This window comes from Bacillus rossius, chromosome 12 (genome assembly GCF_032445375.1).
Source record: "Bacillus rossius redtenbacheri isolate Brsri chromosome 12, Brsri_v3, whole genome shotgun sequence".
Taxonomy (NCBI): Eukaryota; Metazoa; Arthropoda; class Insecta; order Phasmatodea; family Bacillidae; genus Bacillus; species Bacillus rossius.
Window position 1 is genome coordinate 16,341,162 of NC_086339.1, and position 18,001 is coordinate 16,359,162.

Here is an 18,001-nt window from a genome sequence, read left to right on the forward strand (position 1 = left end):
TACCATCTGGTTGGCAACTATTAAATTCAGTGCCCTAGGTAAGTATTTTTTTTTTTTTTTCGGCACCACTCTCCCACATCACGCCGCCACACCGTCCCGAACCGTCGCTCGCTGCACCCGACTCGCAACCGTAGAGGCTCTCTCTTGGGTCTCCCTCGCTGGTATCGCTACCAGAGAGAGAGAGAGAGACTCTTCCTCGGTTACCAGTAGTTCCTTTCCACTGGCTCAGAGGCTGGCATCGCCGCTTTTGATACCCCTCAGCACCCCTTCTGGAATGGTCTCGCACCCCTTTTGACGTGTCGCGTCATCAGGTGTCGACCCGACGCCCGAAGCTCCCAGAACAATGGCGTACTAGCTACGCCACTCCGTGCTGCGGCCTCCGGGAGCCCGTAGAACCTTCCAGACGGACGGCTCAGGGTAGGCCAGACCGCTAATACTCCGAGGAATGGGCTGTGCCTTTTTTTTTAGTGTTGGTGTCACTGGTAGAAAGCCAATCACGACGAGGAAAGGAGAGTTTCTCATGTCCATTATATTGATGTTTAAAGCATGATCAACCTTTGCAACGCATTAAAAAAAAATCCTCCCCTATTCATCTCCAACTCCTTACCTCCTTGTCTGTTAATTAAAGCCCGGGTTCCAGCCCTGTCTGCAGCACGCCGCGGCAGTGTTCATGACGTCGTGACGTTCCAGTGTCTTGGTCTCCACTTACGCCTAGGCAAGACACGGTCGTGAGGCAAGCCGCCGTCTACTGTCTCTTTGTTTTTCTTATCATGGAGCTGACATGGGGCAAGCAACCATCTCAGCAGCAGCAGAGCGACCGACGCGACGTCCGTCACGTCTCCACCACCCTGTCCGATTCTCTTGTTGATGTTCGTGAAGATTGTATGCTTAAATGCATAAGTAATAAATGAAAATTAGTTGTTAAGTTGGACCTGAGAAATATAAAATTTTATTGTCTTTTACGAAGAAAAAAAAATTGTTTAATTGCAGAGAAAATGTTATCCTCTAATGCAAATGTCCAATTTGTTTCTTGTTGAAATTATTATGAAAACATTAAATTTACGATAATGTTTAGAGATTCACTTGTTTCAGTATTTAATAACACGCATCGCTTAAAAAAGAAAAAAAAACTTTTTTTTGTCTATAGATTTTGCTTATTTGGCTTCAACCCTAAACATGTTTTAATGTTTGGTAATAGGTAGTTCATTATTGCATGTTCAGTTATATACAATTTAAACTTTTCATATTTTAAATTAAATTAATTTTGGTTATGGTATGGTTTCGCATCACAAAAATATTCAACTTCTTACTTTATTTTAATATTTTACGTTAAAATATAATTGTATAAATGTTACACGGAACAATTACTCTCGGGAACAATGTACTGACGTCGTCCCAAGTGCTCCTCCGGCTCGCTGAGGCCATTATTGCCCGTTGCTGCTTCAGGCTTGCGTGTGCGCCGGCGCCCGTGCGCAAAAGTGTAACAAAGGTTTTGTTTATGTAATTATGTGAGGGTGTGAATATCTTTTGTCTTGTTGTGTTCCTGTAGATGTGTTTCCCGGGCGACTGAGTCGCGTCTCCCCGCCTGTGACCATGTGGCTCCACGCACTCGCACACGAAGAGAAGAGGGGAGATTCATGTGCACGCGGCAAGGGGGGAGGCCGCTGAGACGTCGCGGAGCGTGGGTCGAGTCAGTCGCCTAAGTGGCATGAGAGCGCGCGGTCGCGAAGGTCACGTCACCGTCGTTCGCGTCGGCAGTTACGTCATAGTCTTTCGTGTCATCGTCATTCGCGTCACTGTCAGTCGCGTCACTGTCAGTCACGTCACCGTCAGTCACGTCACAGTCGTTCGCGTCGTCAGTTACGTCAGTCTTTCGTGTCATCGTCATTCGCGCCACTGTCAGTCGCGTCACTGTCGTGTCACCGCCAGTCAGGTCACTGGTGGTGTCGTGTCGCGCTCAAGGTGCGTGGAGCCGGGCCTCGCCCTGATGGACTGTCACAGAGGGGAGCCGTGACAGCCCATGTACAGTGTGTGACGTGTGCATTAAACACACCTTAATGTCAAAAACTCTTTTATTTCACCTAAGTTAGGGTAGTTCCCTTGCCACGTGCACGTACCCTCTCTACCGGAGCAGCTGGGCAGCGACTCCGAACCACGGGAACGGCCCTAACGTCGTCAGTACCTCAAACATTATATATATATATATATATATACATGTACACATATATAATATAACTTATACACACACACACACACACACACACACACACACACATATATATATATATATATATATATATATATGACACACAAAATCAAATTATTTTGTATTTTTATAGCTTTGCATCACAGACACAATCAATTTCTTTCTTTATTTTAATATTTATTTTAAAATAAAACTGGATACACAACAAGGAACAATTGCCGATTTTAAAAATCACTACAAGTCATTACAAAAAGATAACTTTTATGGAAAATCTGTTGCCAATTATTGCGGGAGAAAATTGGCACTTAACGAATTCCTGGACTGAAGCCATACCTAATCGATAAGTGTGAAGGTACAGCATCCAGCCCAAGAAAATCCTGACCTCTCCCCCCCCCCCCCCTATCTCATACCCACTCCTTACCATCCTTTTCCCTGCCAGTGTTTACTGTGGTGTCAGAAATAACGTCATTAACATTCCCAACCACCCAAAATATGACCATTACACTTCTAAACTTTAAGGAGATTTCTATAAACTACAGACAACTCTGCAATCACTCGAGGAAAAAAAAACACACACACGTTTGACTAAAAAAATATCACTTTATACACCAAAAAGACAACAATGTATAATAACCCATGTTAAAAATATAATATTTTGTATATAGTCATTCATCTTGAGTTATGACAATTTTAATGTGTTGTTGGCTTATTCCTAGGTGCCAGGCCGAGCCAGAATCCTCCCTTAACTTGCATAGCGTCGGTGAGTTTAATAGGCAGTGGAGTCTTGTCGATAACTTGGAAGTCGAATCTGGACAGCAAGTGAACGAGGGCCACCTTCGCCTCCATCAGAGCGAACCTGTTAGCTGGAAAAAAGAACGAATATTTAAGTTAAAGAAAATCATTACATATGATTTCCACACAGAAAATATACGATACACTGCAGCTAATTTTAACCGCAATAAAAAATATAGATAAGAGATGTTTGTCTACAATGAATTTTATGCTATAATTTAATAGTATAAATCCATTTGTTGCATTATAAGATATTTGTTCATTATATTACGAAGAAATATTTCGAGAATAGATCCATGTTATATGAGTTACACTACTGTAAAAACATAGAAAATGAACTGTTATTGTGCATATCATGACCCAATCAGTCAAGCACAAAGTTCAACTATGTATGCATGTCTCACTTATACAAATAGAATATTGTATAACACTTGTCATTAATTGCATCAGTTATTTTTGCAAATAAAAAAAACATAATATTAAATGAATATAAAACAAAAATAAACAAGGTTGCAAGACCAACACGCTTAAAACTTTACGAATGAGAGAGACAGAGAGAGAGAGAGAGAGAGAGAGAGGCAACTTCCCCGGCCGACCCGACGCCCGAAACGTCCAGAAAGGCGGTGTTTATTCATGCCACTGCGCGCGGCGGCCTTGGGAAACCCGCAGAATTCCCAAGCCGCTAAAAGGGTCATTGACAACGTCCAGAGGTGGGGTGATGCGTTGGGGCTGGAAGGGGGGTGGGGGAATAGCGAGGACCCTTGTAATCCGGCCAGGCACGCGTGGCATGCCTTACGTCAGCGGATGGCGCATGACGTCAGTGACCGTGCGGGGCCGCCAGCCAGCTCCGAACCTGGCGCGCATCGCGGTCCTGCCTGCATTCGTAACACTGCCCCCTCCTTAAACCTGTTCGTCCCGAACAGGTAACGTACCCCTTCCGGCATATTTCCTCAATTGGTCCAAATAAACCACTTTCATCAGTCCCCTCTTTCCTCACTCGCTGAAGTCCCGAATGTACCGGATTAATGACCTTTCGCTGTTTGGTCCCGCTGGTCCGCTCCGAGCGACGCTTCTCCATAGAGCTATGGAGCCCGGCTCGCAAGACTTCTGGCCTGCACTATACACGGGTGGCTCCGCGCCGGTGATTTTTTTTACCCCCTTGTTTTCCCTTTTTTTTTTCTGTGAAAAATTTATGGACATCAACGGGAAAACGAAAAATTGAAAACTTATTAGCATCTAATTCAAAGTGCTGCCTTCCGATTTCAATCGAGTTTTCATGTCTTCTTATAATAAAAACATTCAAAGATTTTAATGATACAAATAACCGAAGTTTGATCTTTAATATCAAAATATCAAAGTTCTTTAAGACAATATGAAATTTATGGTTTGATTTTAAGTTCAAGGTTGGGTTAAAAACATTCTAGAGTTTATTTTAGAAAAAATTCTCAGACTTTTTCATTAGGGAGCTACCTATTCTATACACACACACCCCGGGATGGCCTCTCTACATAAAAGTAAAATGGGCCAGGTCCCAGCAAAGCCTGGAGCCCAGACACCACTGCCGCCGGTTGCCTCACCGATGCAGCTGCGAGGTCCCACGCCGAAGGGCAGGTACGTGAAGGGCTTGATGTCGTGCTTGTTCTCCTCGCTGAACCTCTCCGGCCGGAAGCTGCTAGGGTCGGGGAAGTACTCGGGGTCCATGTGCAGACCGATGACGGGGATCATGACGATCTCGCCTTTCTCTATCGTCAGCTGGGGCCTGCCCTCTGCCGCCGGGACCGTGTACCTCTTCACGCACACGCGGTCGGTCGCGACGGCCGGGGTGTACAGACGCAGCGTTTCTGTCAACACACAGTGGCATGTACAAGATTGAAAAGTCAATTGAATGGCCAACCAAATCATCTAAAATCAGTAAAAGCCTGTCCCAGACATTATATTCAGAGACACTATGAACTATAATTGTACACATCGTAAACACAAGACACAAATTTAAATGTATTATAACTCTTCAAAGAGCAGATTAAACAATATATATATAAAATATTTTTGTAAGTGTGACTAAAACACCACTTTATGTATAAATAACGTAGAATACATTATGTGGTCGGTGTGAATGAGCACCACTCTGGTGTCGAATGAGAAGAATAATTTAATGTGGAGTGTATAAATCACCCAACTAGCTGTCTAGCAGATCTCTAGCTGAGCAAACGCAGAGTTGGCCTATACATAAAAATACGCGCAAGGAGTTAAAAAAAATTTTTTTAGACAGTTGATTTAACGTCTTCGCGACCATTGTTGTTAATGTAGTCTAGGCTTGTGTGCTGGAGCCACGTATCTGTGTTTGCTGTAACCGACACATTTTCTGTTTCCGAATAGTATGTAGGCTATGTAGCCTTCACCGATGCAGACTCAACCAAGGATACTTTAATTTTTATATTGCATTCAGCGATAAACAAATCTTAAAACTGGTATCCTAATTCTTTCAACGCTAATTCAAATAAATATTTTTTCGGCAGTAATTTGCATGCATTCACATTTTTTTAAATATTTTATTTTCAAATAGTTTTAAAGATTTACATGTTCAATTTAACAATTTTACAGTACTAGATAGACGTAAAAGGGTGTAAACAAGAGTTAGCTGGCCATGCAACAAAATATTGTTACTTTTTTACTAAAAGATAGCGCCACATACTCCTCAAGGCCATCAGGATGCATGGAAGGACATAAGCTACTCGTCCTTTCACGAAAGGATACATAAGCGATTCTGTAAGGATTCTTGCAAGGATTCGAAAGGTCAAAAATATGGCTGACATCCTTTAGTATGCACTTCTCATGAATGCTTTAGGCTAAATGGTCCTCTAATATAGTATTTGAAAACAAATAATGTTGCCACTATTTAGACGCGAAGGTCAATACACCATTAAATCGTCTAGCAGTTAACAATCCACAAAAACGTTTGGTAAAATTTTTATATTCTGAATAAAAATTTACTTCATTTGAACTATATCACTTTCTGTTTTCTGTCTTTAAGGTTTCTTCACTTGCTTCCTGTATCTTGAAATAATTGTTCTAAACAATACAAATAAAAAACTTCAGCCGTGATCCACCGAAGATGCACCCGCATCATGATATTGTCCGTTCCAACATAATAATATTTTCCCATAAATGAAAATACCGAAGCATCATCAATGAGAAGATTTTTCGCAGGGCAAAAAGCTCATACAAAACTGTAGAGTCAGCATTCTCGTCATGCGCAACTGCGTGCTGGTCGCCATCTTGGTTGCAGACTTTATCAGATAAGGTTTCGACAGTCGACTGGTCAGCACAATCGATTAATCGAAACCCGACAATGTTTGTTTACATTGTGAATGTAGTTTTAACACACACACAAAACACAGTTTAACCGAAAAATCGGCCACGTCGGCACTCACCAACACTTGTGCTGGTGCCCAATAGTGTTTCGCACTGTTTCACAACGGACTGCACTGAAATAACAGGAGCGAAATCGCGACAAACCGATAGCAGTGATCGGACGAAAACCTTTTTTATTTGCTATGGAGAAACGAGTTTTTTTTTTTTTTTATTAAATACATCATTATTCTTTCCTCCATAAATTACCTATCAAGTTTTTAACATATATTAAAAAATATCTTTGTGCTTGAATTTGTATTACAACGAGTGTAGATTTTGTATTGAACTAAAATTTCGAAACAATTGAATGCGAAATCGTTATAATTTAATATTTCAAACAATGTTTATAAAAAAATTAAATTAGTTGTGTATTTTTCAGAATGTAGAACAAGTTTCCATGATGGGGACTCGGGTTTACAGAACAACTGTTACTTTACGATCTAACTTGGTCCAAGGGCACATTCTTGTACACGCGCTTTAAAATATTCGTTAATTATTTTTGTTATACTTTTAAAATGATTCTGGTGTAGGTATTTCCATTTTTTATTGGGATAGTCCTGTTTGTCTGAACAATGAAGTAGGTATTGAAATGTTTTCGACAAACAGTGCTAACGCATTATTTAGTGTGCAGGAACTTAAAAATTACGACACAGTGATGTGTAACCTACATAACTATAAGAGAACAGAAGTATAATAATATATGGTCACTCGAAGGACCAACAGTTTGTTCATTCCCAACCATTTGGGGGGGCGGGGGGGGGGGGAACGGCCATGGAGTCGGGCTGTGACACACAACTCAAGGCCGCTTGGTAAATGAACACTCATCTCAAGAGCTGTCATGGAACGAAGGCCTCGCAACATAAAAAAAGAGTAAAATAAAAGAGCTAGTCAGCCAACTAACACGCAAGCCAAAGCCAGGCTGAATTCTCGAATGTGGTGTCAACACAAGCGAAACACAACACAGGTCGTCAATTCTGAGGAACCATTCAAAGTGAAAATATCCATAAGTTAAGAATGAATTTGGTTTTGAATTTTGGTGTTGTGTTGTATCGTTCACAATAATTAGAAGAGATAAGTGTGGCGGATGTCAAGGTGGTAAAGGGGGGGGGGGGGGTTAGGATGTATATCTTTCTCACCAAAATAGTAGTGAGGCAGTCTGTTATTTTGGGTGATTCAAAATGAGCTGTTAGAACACCTGCAGTTTCACCTGTGTGAGAAGCCGCGTCGTCTACTGCTACTACTTTGGGTTCATATTGGCATGGCAGTGTTAATGTTAGTTTTTGAATGCATGTGTTCAAATTTTATTAATATTTTTATTTTATTTTTCAAGTTCTCTCTCTCCCCCAACCACCTTTTATCCCACTCGAAATATTTTGAGGCAGGATTCAAAAAAATTGATATTTCCCAATGAATTGTTTAATGAAGGTACTTAAATAATTTACCTTTTAGTTATAAGACTGTCTTTGACTCCCGTACCTTCGCAAGGCCTCTAAAAGCTAAAACAATATAGCTCTAGGCGAATAATTTTTTCACAATATGATATAACGTTCATTAATAAATTCATGTGGTGATTAACTAAACAGCGTCACTGTGTCTTTAGAGAACAAGAGCAACGTAAAAAAAAAGAAAAATTGGTTGTCTGTAAAGTCGATTTACGGACGATAGAACGTGACAACTTCAGAACAAAACATTGATGAAATGATTGCATACTTTTATGAATAAAATTGAATCATTTTTATTTTAATAAGAAAAGAATAAATACTTGAAATTATACTAGTAATCAGATTTTTTAAATGCAAGAATAATTTACATTTATTGCCGAAATTGTTGTTGTAATAAGCAATGAAAACCACATTAACTTTTCACTTCACTTTATAAACAGTCGACGAAACAGTTCACGTGTAGACGACTTGTAATTAATTTTAAAAACTGGCGTTTGGCTATAAAGTTTAAATATAATTATGAACAAGTTTTCATATAAATAAATTTTAATCAAATATCTATAATAAATTATATGAATCACCATAATTCTTTAGTCAATTGTAACATAATGTATTATTACTGCACTCGCCGTGTCTGGTTCCCGCGATTATGGATAGATATCGCGTTTCATTCGGATCGCGTCCGTCACCGTAGATAGCAGCACGGTATAGAAATAATATTATTTCGTTTTTATAACACGATTTAATAACAAATACGCATCCCAAATACACCAAACTTATTTATAATGTGTTACAATATTTTTTAAAACATTGTGCAAAAGATCCCGGGTGTAATTTGAATTATTATGTGTAACTGTAAAACACCATTGTTCGTTAAAAACGTATTTGAATATTCAACATTACTTTTAAATAACCGTACCTGAAAATCGGTGGACGATCGTTAAATTACATAATATTAATAATTCAAATGACGAAAATATGATTGAAAAGTCAAATCGATGGTTGTTCCAATCTAGTGGAAGAGAGATGCCACGCATGCGTACAATAAGCATAACAGGACATATCCGTAGTGGGACATCCGTAGTGGGACAATGTGCATTACGGGACACTTTTTCGTGCGTGAAGCCGGCGTTCATCGAAATATTAGACGTTGTCACGTCAATAAAGCGACTCACCCGAAATGACCATGTCCAGGTAGGCCAGTTCATGCAGGGCCTCATACGTGATGGTCTGCTCCTCGTCGTCGAATACTTCATCAATGTGGCCTTGAAGCTTCTTTTGCACTTCAGGGTGCATGGCTAGCAGCAGCGTTGAGAAACACAACAACGTTGAAGTTGTCTCAAATCCGGCAAAAAAGAAAATAAACGCCTGGGCAGCAATGTCGTCATTAGTGAGATCTGTGCGAAGGAAATAACATCACAAAACAACCAACAAGATAACAAAATCATCTAAAGAACTACCAACTCAAAATGCTCACTTGAATTTTCATACACTTGTATTATCTCATGATATTTAAAAAAAAATGTATAGGCCTAATTGCAAATTAAAGAGCAACGGCTGTAAAGTAGCACACGTTGTTTATGAAATATAAATACTTTTTCAATCGCTGCTTGATTATCGTAGAAAACCTTTGCAACCCAAGTTTACAATATGGTAAATCAAAATTATTAAAAGACAATTTTACACGAAAAAAGGCCGTCGTTTAAATAATGTAATTGGATGTTACCTACCAGCTATATATTATTTTCTATACTAGTAATTCATAATCTACACCATAATAGCATTGTCAATAAAATTCTACTACATTACCATACATAATATTCTCCTCTACAGTTAAAAGTGGGTTTGTCGAAACTTAAAAAAAGTAATTATTATGTACCACTTTTGAGGGATTTAAGGCTTAGCTCGACACGCTCAATTGATTATTACATTTTCTTGTTATTTCTATAAATGAAGGGATTTTCCTGCAAAAATTACTCAAACAGCTCTTCTTGAGTTTGCTTAGCAAATATTTTTTTTACGAAATATTTATTAGTTAAACGTTATGTGTGAGATGTAAACTAACACGCAAGTGAGCATAGTTATGAACTCTTGCGTGAATTTTACTGCTGTTAGATTAATATTTAGTAAATATCTGTTGAGAAAATTTGACGAAAAATGAAGAGCAAGAATGCTGGTAAAGACCTTAAATAATAGTGATGACAAGAAAATTAGACTACCAACATGTGTGCGACCGAGGCTTATGTACAAAGATTTTGGGATTGACAACGTTTAAAAATTATTAGATATAAAGACACCGTTTTATTAATTTGACGATCGCAGCAAAAAGTATTAAATTTAAATAACATGGCCAGAATAGAAACCAACAAGAAAACACTATTGTTACTGACATTTTTATATTATTACTTTTTGTTGATAGATTTATTTGAGAATCTTGGCTCCTTCAGTTGAACAGCCCTGACTTTTCTATATTTATATTTTTTATTCTCCTCCTTTAACTGGTTACTTGAACAGGTTTGTTTTTAAAATATAGGCATATACATCGTGTATTAAATACATCATTATTCTTACTTCAGTCCAAGTAATAACCTGCATAAATTAGCTATCAAGTTATTAAACACAAAAATAGCTGCTTAACAAAATACATGCCTAATTGAAAACATTTAATACTATGAGCTACCATTAGGCAATGAGAGAGGATGATGATGTGTGAGAGAGACGGATGATGGGAGAAAGGGATGAAAATAGAATCAATAAAAAGCACCTGCCTTTCTGCACTTTCTTGGCTTCCATCAATAAGTGGATCATATCCGGGCGTATTATGTTCTTATTTTCTCTGGTTTCGATCGTATCGTATATCAGATGCTTGAAGAAACTCGTGGCGTCCTTTGGGAATACTTTAATTTTGAGCAGCTGCAAATTTAGAACACCACATCATCTAAGTTGCTTGTCCTTCAATTTATGAATGTGTGTATCCCGAAATATTAAATAAAATATTACAGGATGACATACAAAATGTATATAACTCACCTTCAATAAATTGGGAAACGACATACACGCAAAGAAAAGAAATAACGTTTTTCCACTTAAGCGTGTCACTTTCCGTCCCATTTTGTAGAAAGTGTTGTCTTTTTCTTCGAGGGAGTTGCAGCTGATGCCGAACGCGGTAGTGGCGATGACGTCATTTGTGAACCGTGTGTAGAAATCCTTCATGTCCACCTTCAGAACACCACTTTCTGGAAATTACATAAACATTTACGTTAAAAATACCGAAATGTTGTTGAGTATACAATTTAATAGGTCAAAATGTGAGAATACTATAAATAACGGAATAATAGAATAATATAAATCAAAATGTGAGAATACTTGAAATGTTAATATATATTTTTTTTTGGGTGTATTGCTACAAGAAAAATTGTCAAAATAAAAATGTAAAATGTTCTTAAAAATTTCATGTTTACCGCATATAAAATGTTTGCATGGAGTCCACGCACGACAGAAATGAAACTTCTTGCTTATTAGGTATAGGTAGAGATAACTTCTTAGTATTTTTTCATCGAACAAAATATAATAATAGATGCGAGTATGATCTAAAATAATTAATTTACGAGTTGGTGAATTAACTACCATAATATCTTTAACAGAGAAGTTTTCTGATGGAGCTGTAGTTCGATTCTATCTCACCGTGAAACAAGAGGACTCTTACAATGATACCATGACAGCAGCAAATGCAAAAACACATAGAGTTTACACCATAAACGCTGTAGCGAGTCTCGTGAAATTGACACTTATGGAAAGACGCCACCAAACATTGCCTTTCCAAAAATATGTCAATAACTGCCTATATTTATTATCAACGCTGAAGTTAGCTGAAGAATTCCGGGTCATGCTAAGGCGAAGTAAACCTGTCTCAGACCGGCTTTTAAATGTAGCAATAGGGATTGTCACGATATTAAAGTGTCACGCTCTTCGGAGAGAACAAATCGAAGAAGGCGAATTACCTAAACGTGAATTAATGAAATTTGATGATGATACCATTGGAAGCAGGATGAAGATAAAGATGGCTTGAATGCGATAATTCTTGTTGTTACAACATTTCAGGCGACTAAAGGATACGGAGACGTCGAACGCCGAATGTTACCTTTGATCCTAAGCTGTGCAGTTACGGTGCACAATTTACAGGGCACTACGCTTGATCAAGCTGTTATAGGCCTAGAAAACCAAAATTTCGCTAAAGGCCAGGTGTATATAGCTCTCAGTCGTGTGAAAACCTTGGAAGAAATAGCATTGTCTGATTTAGAATCAAATAAATTATTGAATAGGCCACACGACGAAAGAGCACTGTCAGAAATGATACGATTGCTAAGTCTAAATTCGTCCTGTAATTTACATTATAAACTAACAAATTATCCTTTTTACTTTAAACATATATGTATTAAAATTGCACAATTCACACACTTATAGTGTATCATCGAAGTACACGGTCCAATGACAATGAAATTAAAATGAAACCATTTTGTAGCTATATTGAACCCAATGCAAAAAAATAATAATAATTTATATCAGTTCATAAACAAAGAAGTTATTTTCGAACATACATAAAAAAACATATACAAATGAATCGAGAACCTCCTACTTTTTTTAAAGTCTGTTCAAAATAATTGCTCACACAGCTACATTGTATGTAAACATACCTTCTTGCTGAAGCTGCTTGGCAATGTGACTCGTCAATTGTTTACCGCATTCCGATACAAGCTGGAACATGTTCTTCATCTTGCTGGAAGTGAAGGCAGGCGACAGTGTAGTTCTTGCAGTTTTCCATTTTTGGCCTGCAGAATATGGGCACTCTTTTTTAACATCGGAACAAATAATTAGATTTTTTAATGATAACAATTTTTTATCGCAGTTTCAAATAGTTGTGCCAAAATAAAATATTTGCTCTGACGAATTATTGTTTCAATTCGAAAAATAAATTAGAGCCGAACTCTGGATATTAAAAACTTATAACCATGCCCTGAAAGCTAACAACAAAATGTGAGGCCTCCTGATAATTGCTAGCTACGATCCATTTATTTACCAAGTGCTCACAATTTTTGAGCATTTATTCTATAACCTTTCTCTAAGAATAAATATCACTGGTGGAAGAATATTTATTTAGAATACATTATAGGTTGATAAAAATAGTAATTTGGGATAGACATGCATCTGAATAATATTTTATCATCAAATGTGTATGAAGAGCCATCCATAGTCTCCCTTTAAGTCTTCACAAAATTTTAATGTTTTCAAAAGTTTAAATTAATCTTTAAATACTTGCGGTAAAAGAGACTCAAAACAAAGAAAATAATGCTTGACATAGAAATGTTTAAAGTATTGGGAAGCTTAACAATTAATAACAAATTATGAACTTATTAAGGTACTTCAAAATGACAAGTGTGTGTATCTGAGTAATAAAATGTAACTATATACTAGACTTATTGTTTGCTAAAATAATTTATGAATTTATACCTTCTGAAAATCCACGATCTACATCTTTTTAGAAGCCATAGTTCAACCCTACCATCACACTTTCAAATTTTTCAAAAAAACTAAAACAAACGTGTTCAATTTTCGTACATAGGCTATGAATGATACAAGACAACAATATTTTGATAATGATTTTAATAACAAACCTTCACAAATATTTTATTAATGGCCCAGTAGGTAACTCAACATTTAATAAAATAGGTTTAATTTCGTAAAGGTACGACACTGTCTACTGTATGTAGTGTGTCTGTGTATGAAAATTTGGTACTTTATACATATGAAATAGGCATACAGATTTCAGTCTACATAAATAAAATTACTTTTATGTTTGTAATGATATACACAAACACAAAGAGAAAGAAAAGAAACAAAGACAAGAAATTAACTATGTAAATTTGATACTATACAATACTATGCAACATACAAGAGTTGTTTAAGAAATACCGGAAGAATATCTGACACATAAGATTTATTTTATATAACAAGAGAGAGAAAATAGCCTATACCCATAAGTAGAAAACATATTAAAACATAGCTAAGCAAGGCATTGTTTATTGGAACTGGTGAAAGCACATAATACAAGATCAGAGAAGGGAAAGATAACTACACAATAAATTGTTACTAGGAATTTAATTAAACCCAGTCTTTAATCTATAGCTTAACATCGCCAAAGACACTACAACATCGTGCATACACACAGGAGCATAAAAGGACCATATTGCCCAATGTTTACTATTAAATTATTTTCCTGTTTTAGTGGACATGGCATATATTTTAGGATTTTAGGGGATGGGATGGGGTATATTTCCTTCTTCCACCCCTGTCACACGTACGCTCCTAAATTCACCATACCTTTTAAACCAAACACGTTTTTGGCCATCATGGGTTCAATTTCCTCTGGGATTGCAGTTCGATGATCAGTGAAATGGTCGAAGTCCTTCACTGTGATGTTCTTGATGACTTCCGGATCTCTTATCATAACAATTCGAGAAGTAAACTCGAATACGCCGTAGTATGGGTGTCCTTTGAAATCATTGTACATTTTCAGAATCTGTTCAGGAAACGTATTCCGACGGATCAAGGTACCGAGATTGTTCCCCACCACGGGTAGTGGCCAGGAGAAAGGCAGGTTCCTCTTGGAGAACTGCCAGATGCTCCACCAGTAGTGCAACAGCAGCGGTATCAGGAGCGCAGCGATAACGAGGAGGTACATCTTGCTGCAGTAAGCGCGACTACGAAGGCCACTCTGGGAACACAAATCCAAAAGAAAAAATATATATTACCGTCAGAGGCGAAGCGTCCATGGAAGCTGTGTAAGTGGTGCTTCCCTACCCTTGATCAGTGCACAATATTTCATTTTTATATTAGCTGGAAAATGTAATCAGCAACAAAAATGGCTTCGGCAGTGTAGATGCGTGTCACACTCTAATCCTACAAGCAGTCCACCCAAACAAAGCCACTGGAAGCAGCTGCCAGCTAAGCCTCCGCCATTTACTACGCGCATGGCTGGACTGGTGTGTCTCCATCTAGGTGGAAGTAGAGGAACTACGAACAAGACTTGTGCGGTGCCGGTGGCCTGGAAGCAGTTTCGTCTGCAGCATCCAGTTGTGCAAAAACAGTGTAAGAACTGCGGTGAAATCTGGAGTGTAAAACATTATACAAATTAATGTTGGAAGGTTAAATAATAAACACTATGTGTTTTATAACGTCACAGATTTTTTGGTTAAAGTGAAAAGTGGTGTTCTATAAAATCTTAAATTTTTATTTTAATGGACAAACAATGCCTTGCATAGTGTAGCAGAAATACTGAGGGCAGGACGCTGCTGTGATGAACGCTTCCATGCCAGAATAATGGCAAGTGGACAGGTTTCTCAACATAGATCTTCAGGCAATGCTGTTTCATTGGACTCGGAGGACTCATGCGACAGTAATTGTAACTCGATTATAGAGAAACAATACAAAAAAGTGGTTGTATCACACTTTCACACAGTGGGTATATAATAGCAGAATCTTCTTTTATCAAAATAATGGAAATCAGTGGCGAAGCCAGGAGGGTTGTGAGTTAGAACTCTCTCCTTTTTCACCGAATTAGTATTAAAATAAATAGTATTAAAATAAAATTCTTCTTTTATCAAAATAATGGAAATCAATGGCGAATCCAAGGTGTTGTGGGTTAGAACTCTCTCCTTTTTCACAAAATTAGTATTAAAATTAATTAATATTTATACAAGCGGTATATTCAATGTCCAGATCTGAAAACTAATTTAAATGCACCATTAGGCAATTTTACAGCCTTATTTTCCAGGGAAGAACCCCCTCTCCCTAACTTTATTGTAGAGATCAGTGTTTTGCTTCCCTTCCTGAAAACCTCATGCCATGCCACTACCTACTGTGTATTGGCGATCGTATTATATCGAGTAGAATGTTCGTTTACATGTACGTCATGTTCGTTAAATGTACGTAGATAAGTCTGTAGTCAGGACTGAATATTTAATGGATCAAACCTCTTGATCTTGTAGTAAACGTAAAGCATTTTTCACGGATTCTTGGTGCTGTAGTAAGAATAAAACACGCTTAGTTAGTTGGTCTATTTGCTAGTAATAGATTATATCCATAATATATGCCCGACAGTTTGGAGTCTCTTGTCTTGTCTGCTTGAAATATGACAAACTTGTTGTAAATATATAACAGGTATCGTCGAAGAAAGTCTTGTGGTTCGGATACATTTGGTCTATATGCACAACATTGTACATGATCTGGTTGAAAGGTATGTCAGTATCGAAATAGACGAAAAAGACTTCTTGGTTCGGATACACTTGGCCTATATGCCTGACATTGTACATGACCTCGTTGAAATGAAATACAACTATTGAAAAGCAAGGCCTCTTGGTTCGAAGATGCTTAGCTTATATGTTTACATTTGGCACTCTAGTAGTCATAAGGAGCAGGGCCGCCACTAGGTAGGGGGGGGGGGCAAGCGGGGCATACGCCGCGGGCGCAAAGCTGTGGGGGCGCCGAAATCGCTTGCATTGTAATTCCTACTACAACTGGTACTTAGTAAAAAGTTTTTTAACTTGCATTCCAGGAATGTCTAATCTGATTTACAATACAACGTCTCAACATATTTATTTTAAAATACTAAAAGAGAAAAATGTTAAGTTCATCATTAACATAAAAAATTGTAAAGGGAAAAGTTAGAAATTTTTAATGCGTCCTCTATACGAATACAGTACAATGTTGTCAGAAAGGGTGGTACCACTGGCTGTGAGGAAGAGAATCCTCTATTTGAAGAGAATCCTCTATTTGCTATGATGATATCATCAAAATCTTTGCTGCAAAAAGGTCTCGCAAGTTGAATTTGAATCTTTAAAAAACATTTATGACGACAATTTAATGAACAAGTCTAGTGATTATACGGACTACTTTATGGACATATTGGGTTCATGCATGGAAGTTACAGTAGCACAGAAACTGTTACATGTAGGTACGGAAAATGCTTAAATTGCACCATTTTTCCGTGATTTTGGTGTGGTAGGCTATGTACATAAAAAAGGGGGGGGGGGGGGGCGCACAAATCCATTCATGCCCCGGGTGCCAGAGACTCTAGTTGCGGCCCTGATAAGGAGCACCGAATTTGTCCTTTAAGTAGGCATAGTGATAATAACATATTTATTCAGTCGAAAAGCTGCTTTGAATAGAGTCGTTGCTCGTAGTGAGGATTATTAATATGCCCATAAAAACTGAAATGAAAAAAATTATATATTTGCATAAAATTAACATGTGTTTTCGCTTAATTTTAACACCTGAGATTTTAATGTCTAATGCTGGAATCGAGATAAGTACTGTAATTTTTTTTTGTTAAATTTTTGATAACTAACTGCCATAAGGACTAACATAAAGCGACTTTTACGATAGTAGGATCCAATACTGAATATATATGTATATATGTGTATATATATAATATGCCTATCCACGACAATAGAGCGGCTCGCAGACAACGTTAGCATACTCTGATTTAGACATTTTTACATAGAGTAGCTTAAAAAAAACACAATAAAAGAAATTTTTTTATAGAAATATTGTGTGGAGTTTATTAATTGTTTATCTGAGAGATCTTATGAAAAACGGAAAGTTTTACTTCAAATGAGTACTCAGATACCTACAATTAAATAAATACTATCAAAATTTAAACAGACAAACAATTAGACAAGGATGCACTTTTATTGGAATTTATGTTGCTAAGTCCTAAGTCTTAAAGCTGTTTGGTTCTATCATTTATACATATGTGATTGATAATCTTTAATTTGTGAAATAAATATAGGTTGTGTTACATTAGTAAACATTTTGAATTAAACTATTTTTAATTATTTTCTTTGCGGACTTTTTTTTTTTTTTTTTGCTATTTTTCTGTACTGTTTATAGTCCACGTCAAAAAACATTCGCTTCCCATTTCACTAGGGAGTATTCCACACCGAGCCAAAGAACTGCCCAGAACTCGAAGCTTGTTCCGCCACTGAAACGAGGATGGTAATATGTACCCGTTGTCGCATGACGCCCGAAAGCTGGCGGCTGGAAAGACTCACCGCGCAGAAGAAGCAGCAGGATCACGTCAGCGGAGACTGGG

The 18,001-nt window shown here is 37.6% G+C and overlaps 1 protein-coding gene across 1 annotated transcript in view; it reads right to left on the reverse strand.

Moving 5' to 3' along the window:
* Positions 1–2,786: 2,786 nt before the first annotated feature.
* The window catches only part of LOC134537257 (uncharacterized), a 32,020-nt gene continuing 16,805 nt past the window's right edge, over positions 2,787–18,001 (reverse strand). The window contains exons 9-15 of the mRNA XM_063377527.1: positions 14,230–14,623; positions 12,546–12,680; positions 10,882–11,087; positions 10,620–10,764; positions 9,027–9,248; positions 4,576–4,839; positions 2,787–3,069 (exon numbers count right to left, since the gene is read on the reverse strand). Of these exons, the coding sequence (XP_063233597.1) occupies positions 2,897–3,069; positions 4,576–4,839; positions 9,027–9,248; positions 10,620–10,764; positions 10,882–11,087; positions 12,546–12,680; positions 14,230–14,623 (1,539 nt within the window). The 3' untranslated portion in view covers positions 2,787–2,896. The remainder of the gene's footprint in view (positions 3,070–4,575; positions 4,840–9,026; positions 9,249–10,619; positions 10,765–10,881; positions 11,088–12,545; positions 12,681–14,229; positions 14,624–18,001) is intronic.